Below are 22,802 nucleotides of genomic sequence, written 5' to 3'. Positions count from 1 at the left end.
GTCAGGAAGTTCTTCCTAATCTTTAGCCGAAAACTTTTCTGATTTAACTTCAACTCATTGGTTCTGGTCCAACCTTCTGGGGCAACAGAAAACAGCTCCACATCATCCTCTATATGACAGCCCTTGAAATACTTGAAGATGATTCATGGTGAGAAGGGAATCTGTGGCAGTGGAAAGTTGGTCCTGGCTGCCTTTATTGGACTATCCTTTCACGTGTAAATTACCCACACAGGCATAGGTTACTGCCCTGTGGAAGTTCCCTCTCGCATAGGGGATGAGGCAAGTATGACTTCTCCCACCTATTCAGTTGTCGACCTTCTTCTCTCCTCCTATAGTATGCTATGCCACACAGGGGGCAGGAAAAAGAGCAGAGAACAGAACTTGGGGGGGGGGGAGAGACAAGGCCCAACTGCCTCATCACCCCCCACCCCATCATCCAGGAACTTCTAGACAACAGTGATCCATGCAATGGTCACCTCGAAGTTAGACTACCGCAATGCTCTCTACATGGGACTGCCCTTGCCGCAACTCTGGAGGCTGCAGCTGGTGCAAAGTGCGGGTGGCCAGGCTGCTGATGGGTCTCCCTATGCGAGACCACACCAGCCCGTGCTGTAGGGAGGTGCTAATCACGTTATCCCCTAACTTAGGCCACATTGTTCTGGGGAGTGGGACAGCCTACCGGCACCCAGGTGGAGGCTGATGTCCTTCGGTCCGGCTGGCTCTATTCCCAGCAGTCTTCTGGCTGGATGTTTCTTCTGGTGCTTGGCGGTCCGGCGCGCACTCAATGTCCTCCTTCAGTCCCAGCTGCGTCCCTCCGGCTCCGCCGTGCCCGTGGATGACGTCACTGCGCGCCTTCGCTGCACGACAGCCACCCGCTGTTCCTGCCGCTGGCCACGGGGGATCACTCCTTTGGTCCTGCTGCTGCCGCTTGCTACCGCCGCGTCACCGCCCTTTATGGTCAGGGACCTGCCTACCTGAGGGGCCGCCTTTCCCCACATGTTCCCCAGAGAGCACTGAGGTTCCGGGTTGCAAAATCGCCGGCCCCCCCACCCCGGTCTCAAGGACGCCAGGCTGGTATCGACCAGGTCCAGGGCTTTTTCAGTGGCAGCTTCAACTTACTGGAATGAGCTTCCAGATGAGATCAGGGCCCTGCGGGACCTCTCACAGTTCCGCAGGGCTGCAAAAATGGACCTCTTCCATCAGGCATTTAGATAAGGAGCCTCATCCTTGCCCTGTGCCAGCTTTTTTTTCCAGCCTGAGCCCGTCAGTAGTGGAGGTATGTGCACTTTATTACAGTTGCAACACCATCATCATACTAATGGTTTTAATAACTTTGTGTATTTTATATTGTTTTATTTGTTGTTTTCTTTGTAAGCCGCCCTGAGCCCGCCTCGGCAGGGTAAAAATCAAATTAATTAATAATAAATACTCTCCAGATTGAGACCAGGTAATGATAACCAACACACAAACTGCCCTGGATCATTGTGAGAGGCCTCTTTACCTGATGGCTGGTGTTGATTTGAGGAGAGGTCATCGGGAAGTCCTCCTGGAGAAGAAAAGGAACCTTGACTAATCCCCGGCGGATCACTCTCCATGCTGGCAACAGTGGTATTTACAGGATGGTCAGACCCAGGATGGAACTGCAATCTCTGGTCCAAGCCAGGCTGGTACTGAGCTGAGTGCAGGAGTGGCAGGTGATTAGAAGGATGTTGCCCTGGATCCTCCAAACAGCCTTGATTCTGTTCATGCTCAGAATGGGGAGCCACACCTGGAATTTGGTGGGGAAAGGCCAGTATTATTCCCCATTTTCAGAATACTGAGAATGAGATCTAATCACCTGAAACCAGGGTCGACAGGTAAACCCATGAATGGCCTGGGATGGGAACCCATGCCCAAGCTCATAACTCCGACTCCACCCCGCCAGGATCACACCTGTGCAATTTCAAGTGGCTTTGCTCAGCAGTAAATCTCATTTAATTCAGTGGGACACTTAACTGGTGTGTATGTGCAGGCAGTGGTCATAACTGATCGACCAAGAAGCATAGCAATCGGTTATCTCCATTCACACCAAAAAAATACTCCACGGCCTACAGGAAGGTGTTAAGTATGGTAAGAGGGTTGAGGGGGCTTTTTCTGCTTGGAAAAAAAGTATCAGCAAGAAGTGGATCCTGAAGAACAGCAGATTAGAGAGACCAACATAGGTTTATTAGACATTCAGTGAACTCACTGGTATACTTTCACAGCTGTTCTCTCAGGAGCAGCTCTCAAAAGAGCTCTCTCAGCCCCACCTACCTCACAGGGTGTCTGTTGTGGGAAGGGAAAGGGGATTGTAAGCCGCTCTAAGACTTCTTTGGGTTATGAAGGGTGGGGTATGAATTCCTCCTCCTCCAGCCCTTAGCTAGAAGTACCCAAGCCCCGGATTTTGCATGCACTGCCTCAAAAATAACAGTCTGATTGCTGTGGACTAGGGTGTGAAAGCAGGGTTCTCACCTGTCCTGGAGGACAAATGTCCTCTCCTTGGAATAGAGGTTTAACGTGTGGTTATGAACACCTGAAACTTTTCATGGCACAAGAGTAAAGGATATCACATGGTAAATAACGTCCCACTGAACCTGAGTTAAAGGGGCAAGACATTTTTTTCTCCAGGCCTGTTGGCAACCCTCTGGGAAAAAACAAGCTTCCAATTACTCCTAAGCGTTGAAGCTTGGGTGACTTTGTGTAAGTCCTTATTTCTCTGCTACTGTTATGAGCTCCTTAGAAGGAGTGTGAGAGACAAATGAAATGAGAAAGCATGTATGAAACTTTGCCCCTTCCACGGTATTATTTTCCGTCTTCAACCATCCATTGAAATGTGGCTGAGAGACTTGGATATCCTTGCTTTAGGAACCATGGATGTAAATTGCATGTGCATCTAATATGCATCCAGATGCAGATGTTAACAACTGTTTACAATTGGATACAAATCTGGATCTAGTTACGGGTGCTGCCCTTTGGTTTCAGTAGACTGTGCATTCACGCATATATCGTGTGCATGCATGCATATATTATATTCACAAATAACCCCCTGGCTAGTTTGTACAAGAGATTACATCTAGCCATTGACAAATCCCCCACTGCCCTTGGAAAGTAAATCACACAGAATCAGAGAAGACGTGTTTGAGGAAACTGCACGCCACAGTAGAAATGCAATTTCCATAATGGAAATCAGCCTTGCTGAATTAGTGTCCCTTTTCTACACCTACAGCACAAACCAGCTCAAACCTGCTCACTTCTTAACGTGATATTTGAGCCTCTCCAGAATTTGAGGACTGCTTGGCAAGAAACAACCTAGCAGCAAAAGGTGGGGTGGGGGTGGGCTCAGATAATGGGTATGGGTACAGTATTATGCCAAGAACCCCCAAAAGTGGGCCAAGCAGGTAACATGCCCTGCCTTTGAACATCGGAGCCTTTCATTAATGCTGCTCACATTTTTGGGGGGAGGGGGAATTATGCGGCAATCAACACAGCAAACAAGCTCTCATTTTGAACAGCAATATCGACAGCTATTAAATAAGGACATGGGAACTGGATCATAAAAGAAAAACACACTTAGGACCAAACTACACAATACAAGACATGACTGACTCTCCCTGCAGCCACACAGCAGCTGTGGGGAATGTCTTTTTAGAAAATCAGCGGGAGCCTGATTCAACTCAGAACTGGAGCAAGGGGGGAAGAGGGGCTTCCCGACCACCACCACACTGTTTTCCCCAAGCTGAAATGGCCCCAGTAGGAAGTTATTTGTATAGCTTTGGAGCTGCACATGGACTATTCTGAGCACATAAAGCCCTAAAGTTATGCAAACACCTCCCTGCAAGCACCAAATTGTGTGTGTGTGTGTGGGGTTATATGGTGTCATTTGGCCCCTTAGGCTTGAATTCTGTTTCCAACAAAGGGCAACCTCTAGAAACTCACAAGCTGTGCATAAGCAATGCTTACCCCTATTATTTTGGCATCTGCCACTAAAAAGGTTTACAGCATCTGAACACGGAGGATCCATTATGGTATACAAACTTTTCGATAGCTTTACACAATAGAAACAGATGCGAGATACTTATTGGCATCCATTCCAAGGCTTGGATCCTGCAGAAAATCTCGGTTGGCGTATAGATTTCTGTCAGGGGAACACAGCTCCTCTGCTTCTCCTCTCCTACTTGCCCCCCCCCCCAATACTGCTTCCAGCTGACCAAGGAGGGTCAGATCATCACAGGAGGGGAGAACTGAAGGTCTGTCACAGGACTGGGAAATTGGCAAAAAATCCCCTCCCTTGAGCATGCAGTGGAATCCAACCCCAAACATATATATTTTTTTAACATGAAGTGACTGGGAGTAAGCAACTGGGAACGAAAGGTACCGTATTAGGACCTTACACTGTTGAAACCTTCACAATTACCTAGAATTTGAATAGGGCAGTTAAAAACATCCAGCTAGAAGGACCACTCGTCTGACTAAGGCTGCAATCCTTTGCACACTGACTTGAGAGTATGCCCCACTGAATTCGCGGAGGACTGTGTATGTAAAATGCAGTCAAGTCACAGCCGAATTGTAGTGACCCCGTAGGGGTTTTCAAGGCAAGAGACAAACAGAGGTGGTTGGCCGTCGCCTGGTTCCGCACAGCAGCCCTGGACTCCCTTGGTGGTCTCCCATCCAGATGTGACACTGCTTAGCTTTCGAGATCTGATGAGACTGGGCTAGCCTGAGCCATCCAGGTCACTGCGGGTTACTTCAGAGTAAATGTACACAGAATTGGGCTGCAAACACGAGCATGTAGTGTTCCACAGCTTTTCAGTAAGGCCGGGTTATGGATTTTGTGCATAGCAGCCCTACATGAAAGAACTCACGTAGTCAGATCCCTTCCACTTTATGGAGGAAAAGAACAAGGCTTTGAGAGGCAGCCAAGGACTAATCCCTTTTTAATACAATGTGATCCATTTGGAGACTGAACCTATGCTTGTCTACTAAAAAGTAAGGCCTCCAGAGTTCCACGGGACTCCTTCCCATGGAAGTGTGTACAGGACTGCGGCAAAGCCTTTGAAGGGAAATCTTCTCTTAACATCATCTGAGGCACCTGAGAACATCGCCTTCTGCTAACAAAACACCATTTTGGCACCTTTGCTCCCTTACCTGGTATCGATCCACTGTTTCCTACACGCTCCAGCTGGGTGGAAGGAGCACCAGGAAGACTCCCTTCCTCCTTAAATCAATCAATAGATGAGAGGGGAGGGGGAGGGGAAAAACAAGTTACACAAATCCTGCAGCCAAGCAGAGTAGCCTGTAGGGCAAGCTGATGAAAGTCATACCTGGAGCGAACCACAGATGAGGCTATGGAATAATCACTGTTAAGACACGGTGAATGCAAACTTTGTTAGGATTTATTTGAGGGAGGGGTTATCTGCTTGTCAGAAAAGCACAGAGTGCTGAATTTGTTCCTTGTACCTACCCTTTAACTTTTTCCTTTGTTTGATTTATCTGTGTTATGCCGAATAAAGGTTTTCTGTTTCTGAGAGTGCTGAATGAATGAACGACACCCTCTGAACTGAGTACCACTTTGTTGCCTGCTCATTGCCATACAGGGCAATTGTTGAGGTTGCCATTGTGGTCTAGTGATCAGAGGGAAGAAAATTAGCTACCCACCAACATTCTCCCCAGGAGATAGTCTCGGGTGAAGTGCAAAAGTGTATTCTTGAGTTCCATACTTCCCAGGCACACGTGGGCCCAGTTCAGATCGTAACTACAGCATGTGGATACGGGGAGCTTAACGTTTCCTACCCCATGCAGTCTTCCCAGCCTGAAAAGGCCCAGGGGGGTGCTATTTGACCCATGATGGAAATGTAATGTATAGTACAGTACAGGTACAACCCCCAACAGAGCAAATGGTCCCTCCTCCCCTGGGAGAGTCAGTTTGGTGTAGCGGTTAAGAGCAGCAGACTCTAATCTGGAGGACTGGGTTTCATTCCCCATTCCTCCACATAAGGCCTGTTGGGTGACCTTGGGCCAGTCAGTTCTCTCAGAACTCTCTCAGCCCTGCCTACCTTACAAGTTGCCTCTTGTGAGGAGAGGAAGCCGCTCTCAAACGCCTTAGTGTAGAGAAAAGCAGAGTATAAAAACCAACTCTTCTTCTTATTAAGAGCAGCAGACTCTAATCTGCAGAACCAATCTGATTCATAGAATCATGATTCATAGAATCATGGAGTCAGAAGGGGCCATACAGGCCATCTAGTCCAACCCCCTGCCCAATGCAGGACCAGCCTAAAGCATCTCTGACAAATATTCGTCCAGCCTCTTCTTGAAAGCTGTCAGTGAAGGGGAGCTCACCACCTCTCTAGGCAGCTGATTCCAGCTTTGAACTACTCTGACGGTGAAAACGTTTTTCCTAATATCCAGCCGATACCTTTCTGCATGTGATTTAAACCCACATGTAATTTCTGCATGTAATTTAAACCCGTTGATTCCCCACCCCTCCTCCCCATGAAACCTGCTGGGTGACCTTGGGTCAGTTGCAGTTCTCTCAGAATTCCCTCGGCCCCACTCACCTCACAAGGTGCCTGTTGTGGGGAGAGGAAGGGAAGGCAATTGTAAGCCACCCTGAGACTTCTTAGGGTAGAAAAAAGCCATATATAAAACCCAACTCTTCTTCAGGGCTGTTTCGGGTTGGGGGAAAGCCTGAGCCCCCTCTCTCCACATCCTATGGCCCCAATCTAAACTGGGCTCATGTCTGCCTGGCATGCATGGAACCTCAGGACATGCCTCCCCACCTGATCCAGGAGTGTCCCCGGGGAGAACAAAACCACATTTGTCCATCAGGTTGAAATCCCCACTATGTTATACAGTAATCAAACAAATCAAGAAGCAGGTAATGGTTCAGTCTCGCCCAATCTTAAATTGGCATGGTTGCCAAGTTCAGCACTGGGCCTGGCATTCTCCTGAAATGACAGCTCCTCCTGACTACAGAGATGAATCCCCCTGGAGGAAATGGCAGCGTCGGAGGGCAGACTTCATGGCCTCACTCCCACTGAGCCCCCTCCCCAAACCCCAGCCTTCCCCAGCACTGCCCCCAAACCTCCAGGAGTTCTCCAAGCAAGAGCTGCAGCCTCAGGTTGCCAGACTCTAGGTGGGGCCTGGAGCTCCCACTATTACAACTGATCTCCAGACAATAGTGGTCAGTTCCCCTGGAGAAAATGGCTACTTTGGAGGGTGGAGTCTAAGGCACTGCACCCAGCTGAAGACCCTCCCCTTCCCAAACTCCACCCTCCCCAGGCTCCACCCCCAAAATGTCCAAGTATTTTTCAACCCAGAGCTGGGTACCCTAGTGTTACAGCCAGGGGTCATTTCCTGCGGGAGCGCACAGGAGCGGAGCTCCGGCAGTAAGAGCCCAGGGGATGGGCACATGCAACAAGCCCTGCCCCCTGCTCCCAGAAGCCCTCAGTCGGGCCACGAGGAGCAAGAAGCAGCCAGGTAAGTTGCAGAGCCCCCTGCCGGCCCGCCTTCATGTACAAGCTCTCCCTCCTCTGCGAGGTCAGATCTGCACATCCCCCCCCCCAATAGCTAGCAATCCAAAACAGTCCAGTGGAGCCTGAGCGGTGGGTGTTGCCTTCTGACACACTTCCGGTGATGTCAGGGGGTGTGGCAAATAAGTTATGCTAATGAGTTATGCTAAAGATCTCCTGCACCTCTTTTTCTACGAAATGACCCCCGGTTACAGCCCTTGTAAAAATAAGCCAAGACTGCTTACTTTGTTTAATTTAAATGGGATGCATTTCCAGCCAGAATCTGTTCCTTTGGCACACTGGATTACCCCGTCTGTTTATTCAGAGTAGCCAATGCATCAGCACACTGGAGTCCCTTTGCAGATAGGCAGGCGACAGATATTCCGAGACAATGAAATAAACATAAGGGGCAAACCCAGAATTCTCACCTCGCTCTGCTGATGTAGGGCTCGGAGCTGCATGAGCCAATCTGGTTCTAAAGAAGCATCTTGTTCGGGCCTCTCCAGCAGCCGTGGGTCTGAGAGTTTCAGCCGCTCTGCCAGCTGTGCCATTGGGAGAAAAGAAGAATGGCTGGATTTAATTACTGGTGTGCATAGTGACCCTGAGAGCTCTTTACAATATTGAGCAAAAGAAAGATCTGAAAAACAAAGGGGTGGGGGGAGGGGGGAGCGCACTCATGTCTAGCTCTAGCAAAAGCCATTAATACCACAGATGGCCTTCCCGATGTCTCTACGGCAAGGACTGTTCTTCTGAAAGCATCCAGAAGTACCCTCATATCTTAATTGCCATGCAACTGTAAATATTGGGAACACAGGAAGTCGCATTGGATGAGATGGTCATAAGAACAGGCCTGCTGGATCAGATCAGTGGTCCATCTAGTCTCGCAACCTGTTTCACACACTGGCCAACCAGTTGCTCAGGACAGCCAATGGACAAGGTATAAGGGCCAAGACCTTCCCTCTGATGTTGCCTCCTGACACTGGTATTCAGAAGCTTACTTCCACTGAAGGTTCCCTTTAGACACCAATGTCATGGTCCAATCTTATCATGACTCCAAGCAGGGATTCCCCCTCCTTCTTCAGCTCTTGCTTCCAGACAGCAGGGGGCCAAGAGGTGCCCAACACATCTCTCAAGGGATTCCTCCCTGTTCTCCCCAAAACTCTTTCTGAGATATTGGGGACATTGTGGTATGGAATCTGCCACCACCCCAGGATTAAATTACTCTCTCCAAAATCCTCCCTCTGCTTGGGGTCACCAAGAATGGAGATATGCATTGCTGGCTTCCGGTCTAGCTAAGATGGAGGACTGAAGCGTTTCGCAATCGTGCGAAGCGAGCGACGGCCACTTTTGACAGTTTGGGCAATATACAGCCCAACGCATCACTCCCCAGCGAGGGGGGGGGACAAGCAGGCAGCAGCGCCCTAGAGGGAGTGTGAGGTTGGCGTAATCCAGCTTCGGAAGAAGCTGAATTGGGCTTTGACCTCCTCCCACGAAGAAGGCAAGTGCCAAGCAACTCTATAGTGGCCGATCGAGCCGGATTACCGGCATAAATTCTTCGTCAGCAGACTTCTTTGAAGAAGGACAACAACTGTGAGTTAAAAGAAACAATGCGAAACCCGTTTTGAACGTGCTAGATAACAAAAACGTGCCGCTTACCTGAACTGAGTTTGGAGTCAATTTGAATTAAGCGGTTGAGCGGAAAATGAATAGTAAATCCCAGAAATCCGATTCCGGAGAGAAAAAAGTTGATTGAAGCCTTTAAAAACTGTAAAAACGCTTGCCTCCATGGAAGCAATGGAGAAGAGAATGACAGAGGCAATACAAGCCATGGGGGAGCAGATAGAAAAAACATTGGGGGACCAACTGGAGAAGCAAACTCAGATTCATCTGAAACATCTAGAAGAAGTCCAAGAGAAGAACATAACAGCATTGAAGGAATTGGTTACTACAGAAATAACTTCAATCAAGCAAGAAATGGAAGGAGTTAAGAAGGATGTTCAAGCAAATGCAACCAAGACTACAGAGACAGAGGAGAAGATACAAAAAATAGAAGAGAAACAAGATTCTTTGACTCAACAAATTACAAGATCAGAGACAATGATGGAGTTCAGAAGGATGCAGACTCATCTGAGATTCAGAGGCATTAAGGAAACAGAGAATGAGAACTTAAAAGAAAAAATGATGGAAGTGATAACGGCTTTTCTGGGCGAGGAGGAAGGGTCAATGGACTCAGACTTTGATTTGATTTATAGAGTGAACTCCAGAATTGCAGAAAAGAAGAATTTACCAAGGGATGTAATTGTACAATTTGTAACAAGATCAATAACAGAGGAGATATTCAAGAAGCAATTCAACGTCCCTTTTGTAATAGAGGGAAACAAAATTATGGTGATGAGAGAACTCCCAAGAACAATACTGCAAGACAGGAAAAGGTATAAATCCTTGGCGGACAAACTCAGAGCTTTGAGCATCAGATATAGATGGGAGATTCCACAAGGTTTATCCTTTACGTATCAAGGTGGGAGGATTCAGATCAGATCGATGATGGACTTTTATAAATTTAAGGCGGACAATGCGGACGTCTTTGGAGAACTTTAAAATAAAACGCATAATGGAGTACAAATTGTTGTCATGGAATGTTAATGGATTAAATTCACCAAACAAGAGGAAAAGAATCAATCATTGGATACAGAAACAGAAATGCAACGTGATATGCTTGCAAGAAACACATATTAGAAAACAGGATATAAAATATTTAAAGAATGCTTTATTTGGAATTGAATTTTGTTCTGCGGCCTCAAACAAGAAAAAAGGAGTTGTGACATATGTGAAGAAGGAGTTACAACCTACAGAAATTTTTAAGGACATAGATGGCAGATACGTGGGTGTGGAATTAATGATTCAGCAGAAAAAAACATTGTTGATCAACGTGTACGCACCCAATGGAGCAAAGGAAAAATTTTTTAAGGATATAACTGACCAATTACAACAATTGACTTATGAGCAAGTTATTATGGCCGGAGACTTTAATGGGACAATAGATCGTCTAGACAGAAAACCACAAAAGGACAACGAATTCAGCGGAAAATTGCCAAAGAATTTTTTTGAATTAGTTAAGCAAGAAAAATTAGAAGATGTTTGGAGGAAATGGAACCCGATGCAGAAAGACTTTACTTTTTATTCCAATAGACATTGCTCTTTTTCCAGAATTGATATGATTTGGATGTCTGAAGAATTATCAATGAAAACACATAAGACTGAAATTTTGCCAAGATGTAATTCAGATCACAATCCGGTGGTATGGAGTTCCACAGAAAGGAAAAAACCCTTTCTGTGGAGGATTAATGAAGACTTGTTGGATAAGAAAACGGTAATTGAGATGTTAAAGGAAGAAACGAAACAATTCTTTCAACAAAATTTAAATAAAGAAACACCGATACAGATTGTATGGGATGCTTATAAAGCGGTGATGAGAGGAATTCTCATCTCGCAAAACGTGAAGCAAAAAAAGGAAAAACTTCAAAAACAAACAGAAGTGTTAGAAAAAATTGCTCAGAAAGAAAAGGAATTAAAAAAGAAGCCTGGAAAAAAGCAAATTATTAAAGAATTAAAGTTGCTGAAGGAACAACTGAATGAGACTTGGAATCAGGAAATGTATTGGAATTTAAAGAAGTTACAACAGAAATCTTTTGAAGGGGCGAACAAACCGGGAAAATACTTAGCTTGGCAACTTAAGGCTAGAAGAGAGAGAAGAATGATAACCAAAATAATAGAAGATGGAAAAGAGTTCGTTGATCCTAATGGAATAAAGAGATGTTTCTTCAAGTATTATGCTAAACTATTCCAAACAACTAGAGTTGATCTTGAGAAGATTAAAACATATTTAAAGGAGATTCCACTACCAAAAATAAGTAAGGAATACAAAGATTTATTAAATGGTCCAATTCAAAAAGAAGAAGTGATGAAGGCAATAGAAGAGACAAAGTTGGGGAAGGCGCCTGGGCCGGACGGATTTACAGCGAAATTCTACAAAAAGATGAAAGAAGAAATTTCCCCGGTCCTGGAAGCTTTAACCAACGAAATAAGAGAAAACAAAAAGGTGCCGGACTCATGGAAAGAAGCAATTATTTCTTTGATTCCAAAGGAAGGACAAGATTCAACAAATGTAAAGAACTACAGGCCAATATCTCTTTTGAACAACGATTATAAAATCTTTGCAAAAATTATTGCAGAAAGGGTGAAAAACTATTTACAAACGGTAATTTCTGAAGATCAAGCGGGCTTTTTACCCAAAAGGCAGATTAGAGACAATGTAAGAATAGTAATGGACGCAATTGAATATTATGAAAAGCACCCAGAAAAAGAAGTAGCTTTTCTGTTTGTTGATGCAGAAAAAGCTTTTGACAATCTTAATTGGAATTTTATGCACCAGATGATGGAAAAGATTGAAGCGGGACAACATTTTAGAAATTGTATTGAAGCTATCTATTCTGAACAAAGAGCTAAAATAAATGTGAATAAAGAACTGACAGATAACTTCAAAGTACAGAAAGGAACAAGGCAAGGTTGTCCGTTATCACCGTTATTATTTATCTGGGTATTGGAAATACTTTTACAAAAAATACAGTACGATCAAGAAATAAAGGGCTTGACACATAAAGGACACCAATACAAATATCGAGCATTTGCAGACGATGTAATGTTTATGGTGGAAAACCCAACAGAAAAATTGACATTGCTTTTTCAAAAAATAAAGGAGTTTGGAGAATTGGCCGGCTTTTACGTAAATAAGAATAAAACAAAACTTATATGTAAAAACATGATCAAACAAAAACAAGTGGAACTACAAGAACTGGTACAATGTGAAGTAGTTAAAAAAACAAAATACCTTGGAATTGAATTAACGGCAAAAAATATAGACCTATATAAGAATAATTATGAGAAATTATGGACTAAGCTGACTCAAGATTTTAAGAAATGGGATAAAATGAACTTATCACTGATGGGAAGAATATCAGTTATAAAAATGAATGTCCTACCACGTTTGATGTTCCTGTTCCAAACAATACCAATTCTGCATAAAACGGATTTGTTGGCCAAGTGGCAACAAGAGTTGTCAAAATTTGTTTGGGCAGGCAAGAAACCAAGGATCAAAATGAAAATACTTTGTGATGCCAAAGAAAGAGGAGGTCTACAAATGCCAAATCTTAGACTATATTATGAAGCGGTTTGTCTAACATGGATGGATCAATGGGTGAAGCTTGAAAATGACAGATTGTTGGGGTTGGAAGGGCATGATTGTAGATTTGGCTGGCATGCATATTTATGGTATGACAAGATAAAAATGGACAGTTTTTTTAAACTTCACTTGGTGAGAAAAGCTTTGTATATGGTATGGACAAGATATAAGAAGTACCAGAGTGACTTAAGACCATTGTGGATTGTACCAGTAGAAGTGTTGATATCTTACTCAAGACAGCGAGGTAGAGACTGGTTGCCATATAGAGATTTAATTAAAAAAGAGGGAACAGAGTGGGTAATGAAAAAGCAGAATGAAATTGAATATGAATATGAGTGGTTGAAATATATGCAGATTTATGATCTTTTTAGATCTGACAAAAAAAACTATGGTTTTAGAGAGGAAAAAAATGAAATTGAAAAGGTTTGGGAGAGTGGAGGAGGAAAAAATATTTCTAAAATGTATAAGGTGTTGTTAAAATGGTATACTGAAGATGAAACTGTTAAAGAACAAATGTTAAAATGGGCTATTAATATGAATAAGGAAGTGGCTATGGAAACCTGGGAATATTTGTGGAAAAATTCTATTAAGATCTCGACATGTACTAATGTTAAAGAAAATTGTTATAAGATGATGTATAGGTGGTACATGACACCTAAGAAAATTGCAAATATGAATCAAAATATGTCAAACAAATGTTGGAAATGTAAGAGGCATGAGGGCTCATTTTATCATATGTGGTGGACTTGTGAGAAAGCTGTAGACTTTTGGACAAAAGTCCACAATGAAATGCAAAAAATATTGAAATGTTCTTTTAAAAAAGCACCGGAAATTCTGCTTTTGGGACTTAAAATGGAAGAAGTCAATACGACTAAAAAGACTTTACTCTGGTACCTGATAGTGACAGCGAGAATGATTTATGCTCAGTTTTGGAAGACGGAAAAGGTACCAGAGGTTGAAGAATGGATACAAAAAGTTCTGTTCATGGCACAAATGGATAAGATTACAAAAAAACTGAATAACAAAGAAGACGATGAGTTTTTTGGAGAATGGAATGATTTTAAAATTTATCTGGAAAAGAACTGGGATGTGAAACAAAACTTAATATGTTTAGATCAATATTAAGTCAAACGATGTTATCTTTAGATTGTAATGATGAGAAACTGATATTGTTGATGATATGAAGTAATTTGGAGCAGGGGTGGAAGCATTGTGGGAAGCCATTGGAGGGAGGGGAGGAACTGGGAATGGGGTAGACAATTGATAGAATGAAATGTTTTATATGTTGTATTCCTGAGAAAATAAAATTTGTTTACCAAAAAAAAAAAAAAAAAAAAAAAGAATGGAGATATGCATTGCTTAACTCAGCAGCGAAGCAAATTGATAAAGATACAGTGCAGTCTCTCTCTTACACACACAAACACACACACACACCTTTAAAGCAAACAAATTTATTTGTCTAACATGCATTCTGTTCAAAATAAACCAATGCAGATGAGGCTAGGAAACATCAGCTTGCAAAGGATGCAGTTTCTAGCTATCTGAGACCTGAAGACTTGTTACCTTGATTTCTGCATTCCCACCCTCTTCCAGTGAGAATGGGCTTGGTATGACAGGGGCTGGGAGAGAGGTTCCTTTCCAATCCTTTCGCAGGTCTCCACAGTCTACACTCCAAACACCGTTTTTTAAACTGACAGGCTGTTTTAACCCTTCCACTCCCAGGTGTGCATATGACTGTGGAGCCAATCCCCTCTCTGGGCAGAATCTCTAGAAAGCCAGCCAAAGTTCTGTTACCCAATCCTATAACATTTGGCCCCATTGCCCTTTATGGCAGACATCTGAAGATAGTAAAAATCATAGAATTATAGAGTTGGAAGGGAACTCCAGGGTCATCTAGTCCAACCCCCTACACAATGAAGGAAATTCACAAGTCCCTCCCCTCCACACCCCCAGTGACGGCCACTCTATGCCCAGAAGATGACAAAAAAACTCCGGAATCTCCAGCCAAACTGGCCTGGAGAAAAATTCCTTCTTGACCCCAAAGTGTCCATCAGCATTTCCCTGGGCGTGTAAGAAAGGGCCACGAGAACTAAGCACTGAGACAACCCTTCCTGCCCTCCCTCTCATGATCTGCCCAAGTTCACAGAAGCAGCACTGCTGTCAGATGCCCATCTAGCCTCTGTTTGAAAACCTCCAAAGAAGGAGAGCCCACCACCTCCCGAGGAAGCCTGCTCCACGGAGGAACCACTCTGTCAGGAAGTTCTTCCTAATGTTTACCTGAAAACTCTTCTGATTTAATTTCAACCCATTGGTTCTGGTCCGACCTTCCATCCGTCGACCATCTTTGACAGAAGTGTTCAATTTTCTCTGCTCTCCCACAGTAGAAGTGTGGGTTTCTTTTCCAAAGGACACCAAATGGGATATTATAGCAGTGTTCTCAATTCTCTGTGTGTTTTCCTTGAAGGCAGATGCCCCTCATCCATAACAGACCTGTCCTCCTCCATGTTGCTGTTCAGTCGCACAGTCGAGTCCGACTCTTCGCAACCCCATGGACCAGATCACGCCAGGCCTTCCTGTCTTCCGCCGTCCTCTGACGTTTGCTCAATCCTCCTCCATGACTATGTTTTAATTCCCTTTTTAAAGCCATCTATACTAGTGGCTATCACTATGTCCACTGGCAATGAATCCACAATTCAATTAGTCATTGAGCAAAGTAGTATTTCCTTTTATCTCTGGTGCTCAGGTGCATTTAGTGTGGTATTGCCTACCAACTCTCCAGGTTCTCAGGGGAAGAGAAGCTTTCGCTAGCTCCGCAGCCCTGGATTCTTTCTCACAGGAGATGCTGGGGACTGAACTGGGGTGTCAGCTGTAGCCTGCCCTCCTCTAAATTAGGGGAAAGTAGCATCCAAATATTATTACACAGATCCAAGAGAATTCAACAACTCGTTATGTTATCATCCCCCGGCTTCAAAAGAGAGTGGTTTTAATCAAGGGCTAATTTTCCACAGTAATTTATACAAGGTGTCTCTGCCAAAGAGAGCAGGTGTGTATTGACCAAGCTGAATTGCAAAGTAAATACACGTTCCCTCTGAGACCGTGCTATTTCTGACAGGAACGGCATGTTAGACAATTAGCTAACAGTTTGATAATTCCTCAGCTAAGGATTCGTACAAAATGGAAAGAGCATCCAAGTTAGTCGCTTTGCAGATGCTCCAGATTCTCAGATGTGCTGAACCTTCTGTAACAACGTACCATCCACCTGTGGACATCAGTCTATCTAACTCCTCCAGAGCCACTTTATGAGCATGGGCAGGAGGAATGGATTGACTGATGAGTCTGGGGAATGTATATGTCGCCCCTCAGGGATTGGCTAGGGGAAGCAAAACAATACCATATAATTGGAAAACTGAGGGCCAAACGGGAGGTCTATGTCTGAAGCTTCCAGCACATTTTAACCTGAATTCCCAAGTGTGCAGGGATCCCACATGCCTGAGAATTCAGCTTTACGAATTACCAGAAGTTCCATATATGGAAATCCCAACACACTCATCTCGTCTGGCCTTGAATACAATAGCTAAGCTTTTAACGTATTCACCTGCAAGTGGAACTAACAAAGGGGGCTTTTAATTAATTAATTATTGTATGGCATTGTGTGTGGTGCAGCAAAGAGATCCAAAGATTATCCGGCAGCCTGAAGTTCTAACTCTTTTAGAGGTGAGCTAGACTTATGGGGGGGGGCCTGAGAGAGCTCTGAGCGCTGTGACTGACCCAAGGTCACCCAGCTGGCTTCATGTGAAGGAGTGGGGGAATCGAACCCGGTTCTCCAGATTAGAGTCCGCTGCTCTTAACCACTACACCACACTGGCTCCCAAAGGGGGCTCTAGCCACATTTAATACATTCTCCTTAAAAAGCTCTCCAAGGGCAAGATCCTATAATTATGCTTACTGAAAAGTAAGCCACAAATGCCTTCCCCCCCCCAAGACTGTTATCCCTTTAAAATCACTTTTCAGCCCATTCTGGTACCCCAAGAAGTTCCCCAGCACTCCTGAATGGATCCTTTACCTGAGCAGGGCACGGGAGACTTTAATTACTCCTTTTTTTCCTTTTTCAGCAGATGCGATTGTTCATTAATTCTGAATATTTTAACCACCCTAACGGCACAATTACGATATTAGTGCCATGAAAATGAAAAAAAAAAACCCTAATCAGCACAAGCATCCAAGAGAACTGCAGTAATTAAAGCATACCCTTCTCTCTCTCTCTCTCTCTCTCTCTCTTTCCCCCCTCCCTCCAAGTGAAAAGGGTTTGATTCCAAACACACTCAAGTATACCATTGCACCACCAATGAACAGGAAGTTAACTAACGAAGCAACAGAGAATCAGAAGCAGCTTGAAAACAAACCCAAACAACGAGGATTTGAAAAATTTCAGCATGGATGTTGCTCAGTATTTTAAACCTAGGCACCTCAAACACTTGCTCAGTTTGGCCAAGAACACCTCTGTTAGCTCTACCAGGGTGTCTGTTCAACAACCAGGTTGATGTTAAACCAACAGGACCCCTAATCTGTCTCTGGATCCTGACACAAAATTTATCTAATCAGGGCCAGCTTCAAGGGGATTACATCCACACATCCTCTTCATCTTCCCGTATGAGGCTGGTGATGGATTAAATACTCAGCTGGAACAAGATGAGTCGAGGTGGTCCTTGCCTAATCCGACCAGGTTTTGTTAAAAACAAACCAGGGGTGGGTGGGGTTTTTTTTTTTTTCTATGCTTAAAGCATGGATCAATGATGCTTTGGCCTTTTTAAAACTAAAAAAGTATATTTTAAAATCTGCATAACGTTCTTCAGTACAGATTGACAGGAGGCTGCAGTGTAGCAAGAGAAACAGAGTTTGAACAAGTCAGTAAAATGTAAAAAGAACTGGCTAACATATACGGTGTAATGGCTTGGATCCACTAACACACACGCAGAAGCATAAAACAACTGAGGGCAGCTCCACTTGCACAGGATCTTCTGCAACGCCTAGCACTCTCCTCCCTATATACAACAATGCCCAGAAATTACTTGCACAAGATCTTGCACAAGTGGAAACGGAGCGAGAGGATTCAATAAACTTGATTTAGTCCAGGAAGCCAAGTTCGGCAGCCTCCCCCTCCCATCTGGCTCGTCCTCCCCGGCGTCTGCTCTTGCCGGGGAGAAGAGGCGCTGCGGCCAGGGGATCCGTGGGATCCCGCCGCAGCGTCTCAACTTTGGAGCGGCTCTATTTAGCCGCGCTTTACCTCGTCGTTTCCCTGCCGTGTGGCAGGGGCCCTAGATAGGTGGTTCGTCTTTGCAGCGGGGTATTGCCATTTGGGCCGGATCAGGGACGGAGACGGCACGCTCACCAGATGTTGAGGTGAGATCGCGCCTGTTTGCTCCGCCCCAGTTCCGTCCCGCTCCCGGCCCAAATGGGCTCGTATGAACGGGGCCATAGTCTTTTTCTCACATTTCTGTTTGTGCAAGAGCTCTAGTACAAGCGGAAATTTTGTGCTGGGTCCAACCCATTATTTACATCTTGCCGCTAGTGTCTCACATAACATTTTATGAAGTCTAAAAGCCACTTACATTTATGGACAGTCTTTCAAAGTTATGTGCTAAATGGTGAATGATAAAAAGGGAATCTAGTCTTCATGAAAGTTATGTGAGTGCCATAATTTCACAATATAAATAATACATTGTGTGTTAGCTAGATCTTGCTATGGCATTGACTTCTTGCATAGCATCCCATAGTGCGGAGATGCTACAGCTCAGTCACAGAGTATCTGCTTTGCATACAGAACGTCCCGGGCTCAATCCCCAGCATCTACAGTTAAAAAAGGATCAAGTACCAGGTGATGTGAAAGATCTCTACTGGAGAGCCAGCCAGCCAAAGGAGACAGATTGACCCAGATAGACCAAGAGTCTGACTCTGTATAAAACAGCTGAAATAAGGGGCAGTGGCTCAATGGTAGAGCACCTATACTTGAGATGCAGAAGATCCCAGGTTCAATCCCCAGTATCTCCAGTTAAATTAGGATCACAAAGCAGAAGATGTGAAAGCCCTCTACTGGAGATCTCGGACAGCCACTGCCAGTCAAGATAGATAGACTGACCTTGATAGACCAAGAGTCTGACAGACTGGAGTAGCTTCATGCATTCGTATTGTAATGGGGTGTTATTCCTTTTGGGAGCTACAGCATTCACAGTCCTCGGATGGAGATTATGGGGATCCATGTACACTTTATACAACTGTGCGTCATGTGTATCCATTTTAAATTAATGGAGAGGGACTCGTATCTCCATTTAGGAACAGCAGTTTTATGGGGGGGGGGAGTTACTAGAGCTGGATCAAGACCATTCTTTATTATAAGTATAAAATACTGTAAATCACACTGCAACTATGAAATAAGGCTGGGTCTAAAACAGCTGGCACAGGAATTGCATTTACCTGCCCATATTTCTCTTTTTGCAGTCAGTTATGGAAACCTTAAGAGCTTGGTTTATTCTTGTAACTTTAATCTTACATGCAAATCTGTTGTTTGCAAAAAAAAAAAAAAAAGCACTTTCCATATGGAACAAAGCTTGTTCCCTGCCTGTGATTGCTAAATGGCTCCTCTATACTGCAATACGTACCAAACCTGTGACAACCCTTTTCAAATTCAGCAAATTATGAGGAGGATTATTCATGTCATGCACTCCTTGGGAGTGATGCACTTCCTGGTACATGCCAAGGCAGCTTCTCAAACTGAAAGGTTTGCAGCCGCTCCTGTAGATTTGCTTGTGTATCGATGAAACATAAATTAGGCAAATGTGATCATCACCAAATGATGCATTAGAGACGAAACAGCAAATTGGCCTGTGCCAAGTTTAGCTACTTAAAACCTCCGCTGCTTCTATAATTCATGTCATTTCCTACATAGCTTTCATTTCTTCTGAATTTTTCTCCAGCTGAATTTTTCCCCAGCCCTTGTCAAAGGCACACTTAAGCAGGTAAACATGCTCATAACTGTGGCTACTATTTGAGTGTACCTAGGTAGGTTTCCCATTCCCCAGGTAGGGGTGGGGGATCCCCCACTTTTGTGGGCTTCTGCCGGCCGCCCCCAAACAAGGACATTGCACGGTGACATCCCTGACATGATGACATCGCACAGAAGTAATGCCATCACATCAGGGAAGTTGTGCAGTGACACTCTGGTTTAAAGGCAAAACTCTATGGTTTGACCCCGATTTTACCATAGAGTTTTGCCCTCAAACTAGAGTGTTGCTGTGCGACATCCCCAATGTGATGACATCACTTCCATGTGACACCAATGTGTTGGGAACATCACCATGCAATGTCACTGTTTGGAGGTGGAGCCCCACTCCACTCCCAGAAGGCTCCCTCCTACCCCTCGCTGGATTGTTGTGGAGATCTGGCAACGCTACCAACAGGGCTGGCATCAGCATACCATGAGGTGGGGCAGCTGCCAAGGTCCAAGTCTTCTGGTGGGGCCCACTGCCACCAACCACCAACCACTCACCTCCTTTAACGCCCATTGGCTCTTTAGCCACCCACACTCCCAGCTGCATGCACCACCCAGCACAGTCAGGGAATTGTGGATGAGCACTGGGAGGACTAGAAAATGAGCAAGTGTGTGGGGGCAGGACAGATGGCTAGGCAATGGGGGAGAACCCAGGCAGACGGGCAAGGAGGTGTGAGAGGGAAAACAGTGGCGGGGGGGGGGGCTAGGCACTTTCTGCCCGGAAACCTGGCTGGAACCTGCCCTGATTATCAGCCTCAAAGTGGGGCCCGTAGTTCTTTCAAAATTAGAACTGATCTCCAGAATATAGTGATCTCCAGGAGGAAATGGCAGCTTTGAAGGGTGGGTGGTATGGTACATCAGAGTCTAGGAGAAACAGAAGTCCTAGAGTGACATCACATCCCTACTAAACTCCTTCCCCTCCCAAAACTCTGCCCTATCCAGGAACCACCAGCAGATCTCCAGGAATTTCCCAAGCTGCTTGGTAGTGCTTTATCATATCTCTGAGAAGCCATATGTGGCTTCCATTGTACCTGTCCTGGTAACTTCCACCTGTTTTACTTTTTATCCCATCTTTCTTTCAAGGAGGTCTTGGTAGCACACATGTTTTTCCTGTCCCTAATTTTATTCTTACAACAACCCCTCTAAGGGAGATTAGATGACTGGGGGAGTGATCCTAAACAGGTAGTCAGAAACAAGTCTCATGTCTGACTCCAAGGAAAGTATTCTTAGGATTACAGCTATCCTAAGTAGGGTTACACTGTTCTGAGCTTACTGACTTTAGTGGACTCAGAAGGGTATAATTCTGCTTAGGATTGCCCTGCTTTTTAGCAGCAAAAACAACCACTGTGAGATACAGTGCTATTATAATAAAGGCAAAAGTAAAAAGTGATTATATATACTCAAAGTGTTATTATAATGTACTATTTCTGATATTCCATATAAGATGTTAAATACAAAAATATAATTATTCCCATCCAGTATCAGAGTGGCATAGAGAAAATCCTCACAAGGGAAAAGTCCAAGGAAAATTTATAAGTAGAATTAATCAAAATCTGCACAGTGTCCAAAGCGCAAAAAAGACAGGGCTTCCAGTTAACTCCCATGTTTCGGTGATCTGATCCAGTTTCCTTTACTGCAGATTTTGATTAATTCTACTTATAAATTTTCCTTGGACTTTCCCCTTTTGAGAGTTTTCTGTATGCCACTTTGATACTGGATGGGAATAACTCAATCAGTCCAGTAAGATTGAGAGGGTAAGAGAATTGGATTCGCTTCTGGAAATGCTGTGGGTTGATATAGTGGGCCCAAAAGGAACCCACCAGATCAAAAGATAGAGGAGAATTATAATATGATGAATGAATTGAAGATAGCAGCTAGATGAAATAACTGTGTCGTAATAGGTGATTTTAACTACCCACACATTGATTGGGTCAATATGTGTTCAAGTCGGGAAAAGAGATTGAGTTTCTAGACACTCTCAATGACTGTGCTATGGAATAGATGGTCACAGAACATACCAGGGGAGAGGCGATCCTGGATTTAGTCCTAAGTAACACCGAAGACCTAATAAGAGATGTAAAAGTGATTGCACCGCTTGGGAACAGTGACCATAATGTTATTGAGTTTAACATCTGTATAAATAGGAAGTTGCCCAAAAAGACTGACACAATCACTTTTAACTTTAAAAGGGGTAACTTCTCTGATATGAGGAGGAAACTGAAAGGAAAAGTAGAAAGGGTCAAAACCATTGGGGAAGCTTGGAGACTATTTAAAACTACAATCCTAGAAGCTCAGAAAAAATATATACTGCAGGTTAGGAAAGGCACAAATAGGTACAGAAAAAAGCCTGCATGAGAGTAATGGAAGCTGTAAAAGGTAAGAAGGATTCCTTTAAGCGGTGGAAAGCTAGTCTCAGTGAGGCTGATAAAAGGGAACACAGGCTGTGGCAAATAAAATGCAAGTCTGTGATCAGGCAGGCAAAAAGGGAATATGAGGAGCATATAGCAAAAAACATAAAGGCCAACAATAAAACTTTCTTCAAATACATTAGAAGCAGGAAACCAGCCAGGGAGGCAGTGGGGCCCTTGGATGATCAAGGGGTAAAAGGAGTACTGAAGAATGATAGGGAAATGACTGAGAAGCTGAATGCATTTTTTGCCTCTGTCTTCACTGTGGAAGATGAGAAGTGCTTGCCCACTCCAGAGCCACTTATTTCGGGAGGGGTGTTGAAAGACCAGAAACAGATTGAGGAGACGAGAGAGGAGGTCCTACAACTGATAGACAACTTAAAAAATGATAAGTCACCAGGCCCAGATGGCATACATGAAAGAGTTCTGAAAGAACTCAAATGTGAACTTGTGGATCTCCTGACAAAAATATGTAATCTTTCATTAAAATCTGCCTCCATTCCTGAGGACTGGAAGGTAGCTAATGTCACTCCCATCTTTAAAAAAGGTTCCTGAGGAGATCCTGGAAATTTCAGTCTGACGTC

The 22,802-nt window shown here is 44.3% G+C and overlaps 1 protein-coding gene across 1 annotated transcript in view; it reads right to left on the bottom strand.

Moving 5' to 3' along the window:
* SEC16B (SEC16 homolog B, endoplasmic reticulum export factor) overlaps positions 1–22,802 on the bottom strand; it is a 94,537-nt gene that overhangs the window by 6,264 nt on the left and 65,471 nt on the right. Inside the window, exons 17-18 of the mRNA XM_015425708.1 lie at positions 7,955–8,068; positions 5,164–5,233 (exon numbers count right to left, since the gene is read on the bottom strand). Coding sequence (XP_015281194.1) covers positions 5,164–5,233; positions 7,955–8,068 — 184 coding nt within the window. The remainder of the gene's footprint in view (positions 1–5,163; positions 5,234–7,954; positions 8,069–22,802) is intronic.

This window comes from Gekko japonicus, unplaced genomic scaffold (assembly GCF_001447785.1).
Source record: "Gekko japonicus isolate JY-2015 unplaced genomic scaffold, Gekko_japonicus_V1.1 scaffold1426, whole genome shotgun sequence".
Taxonomy (NCBI): Eukaryota; Metazoa; Chordata; class Lepidosauria; order Squamata; family Gekkonidae; genus Gekko; species Gekko japonicus.
Note: the sequence above shows the minus strand (reverse complement) of the source record. Positions and strands in the feature narration are given on the sequence as shown.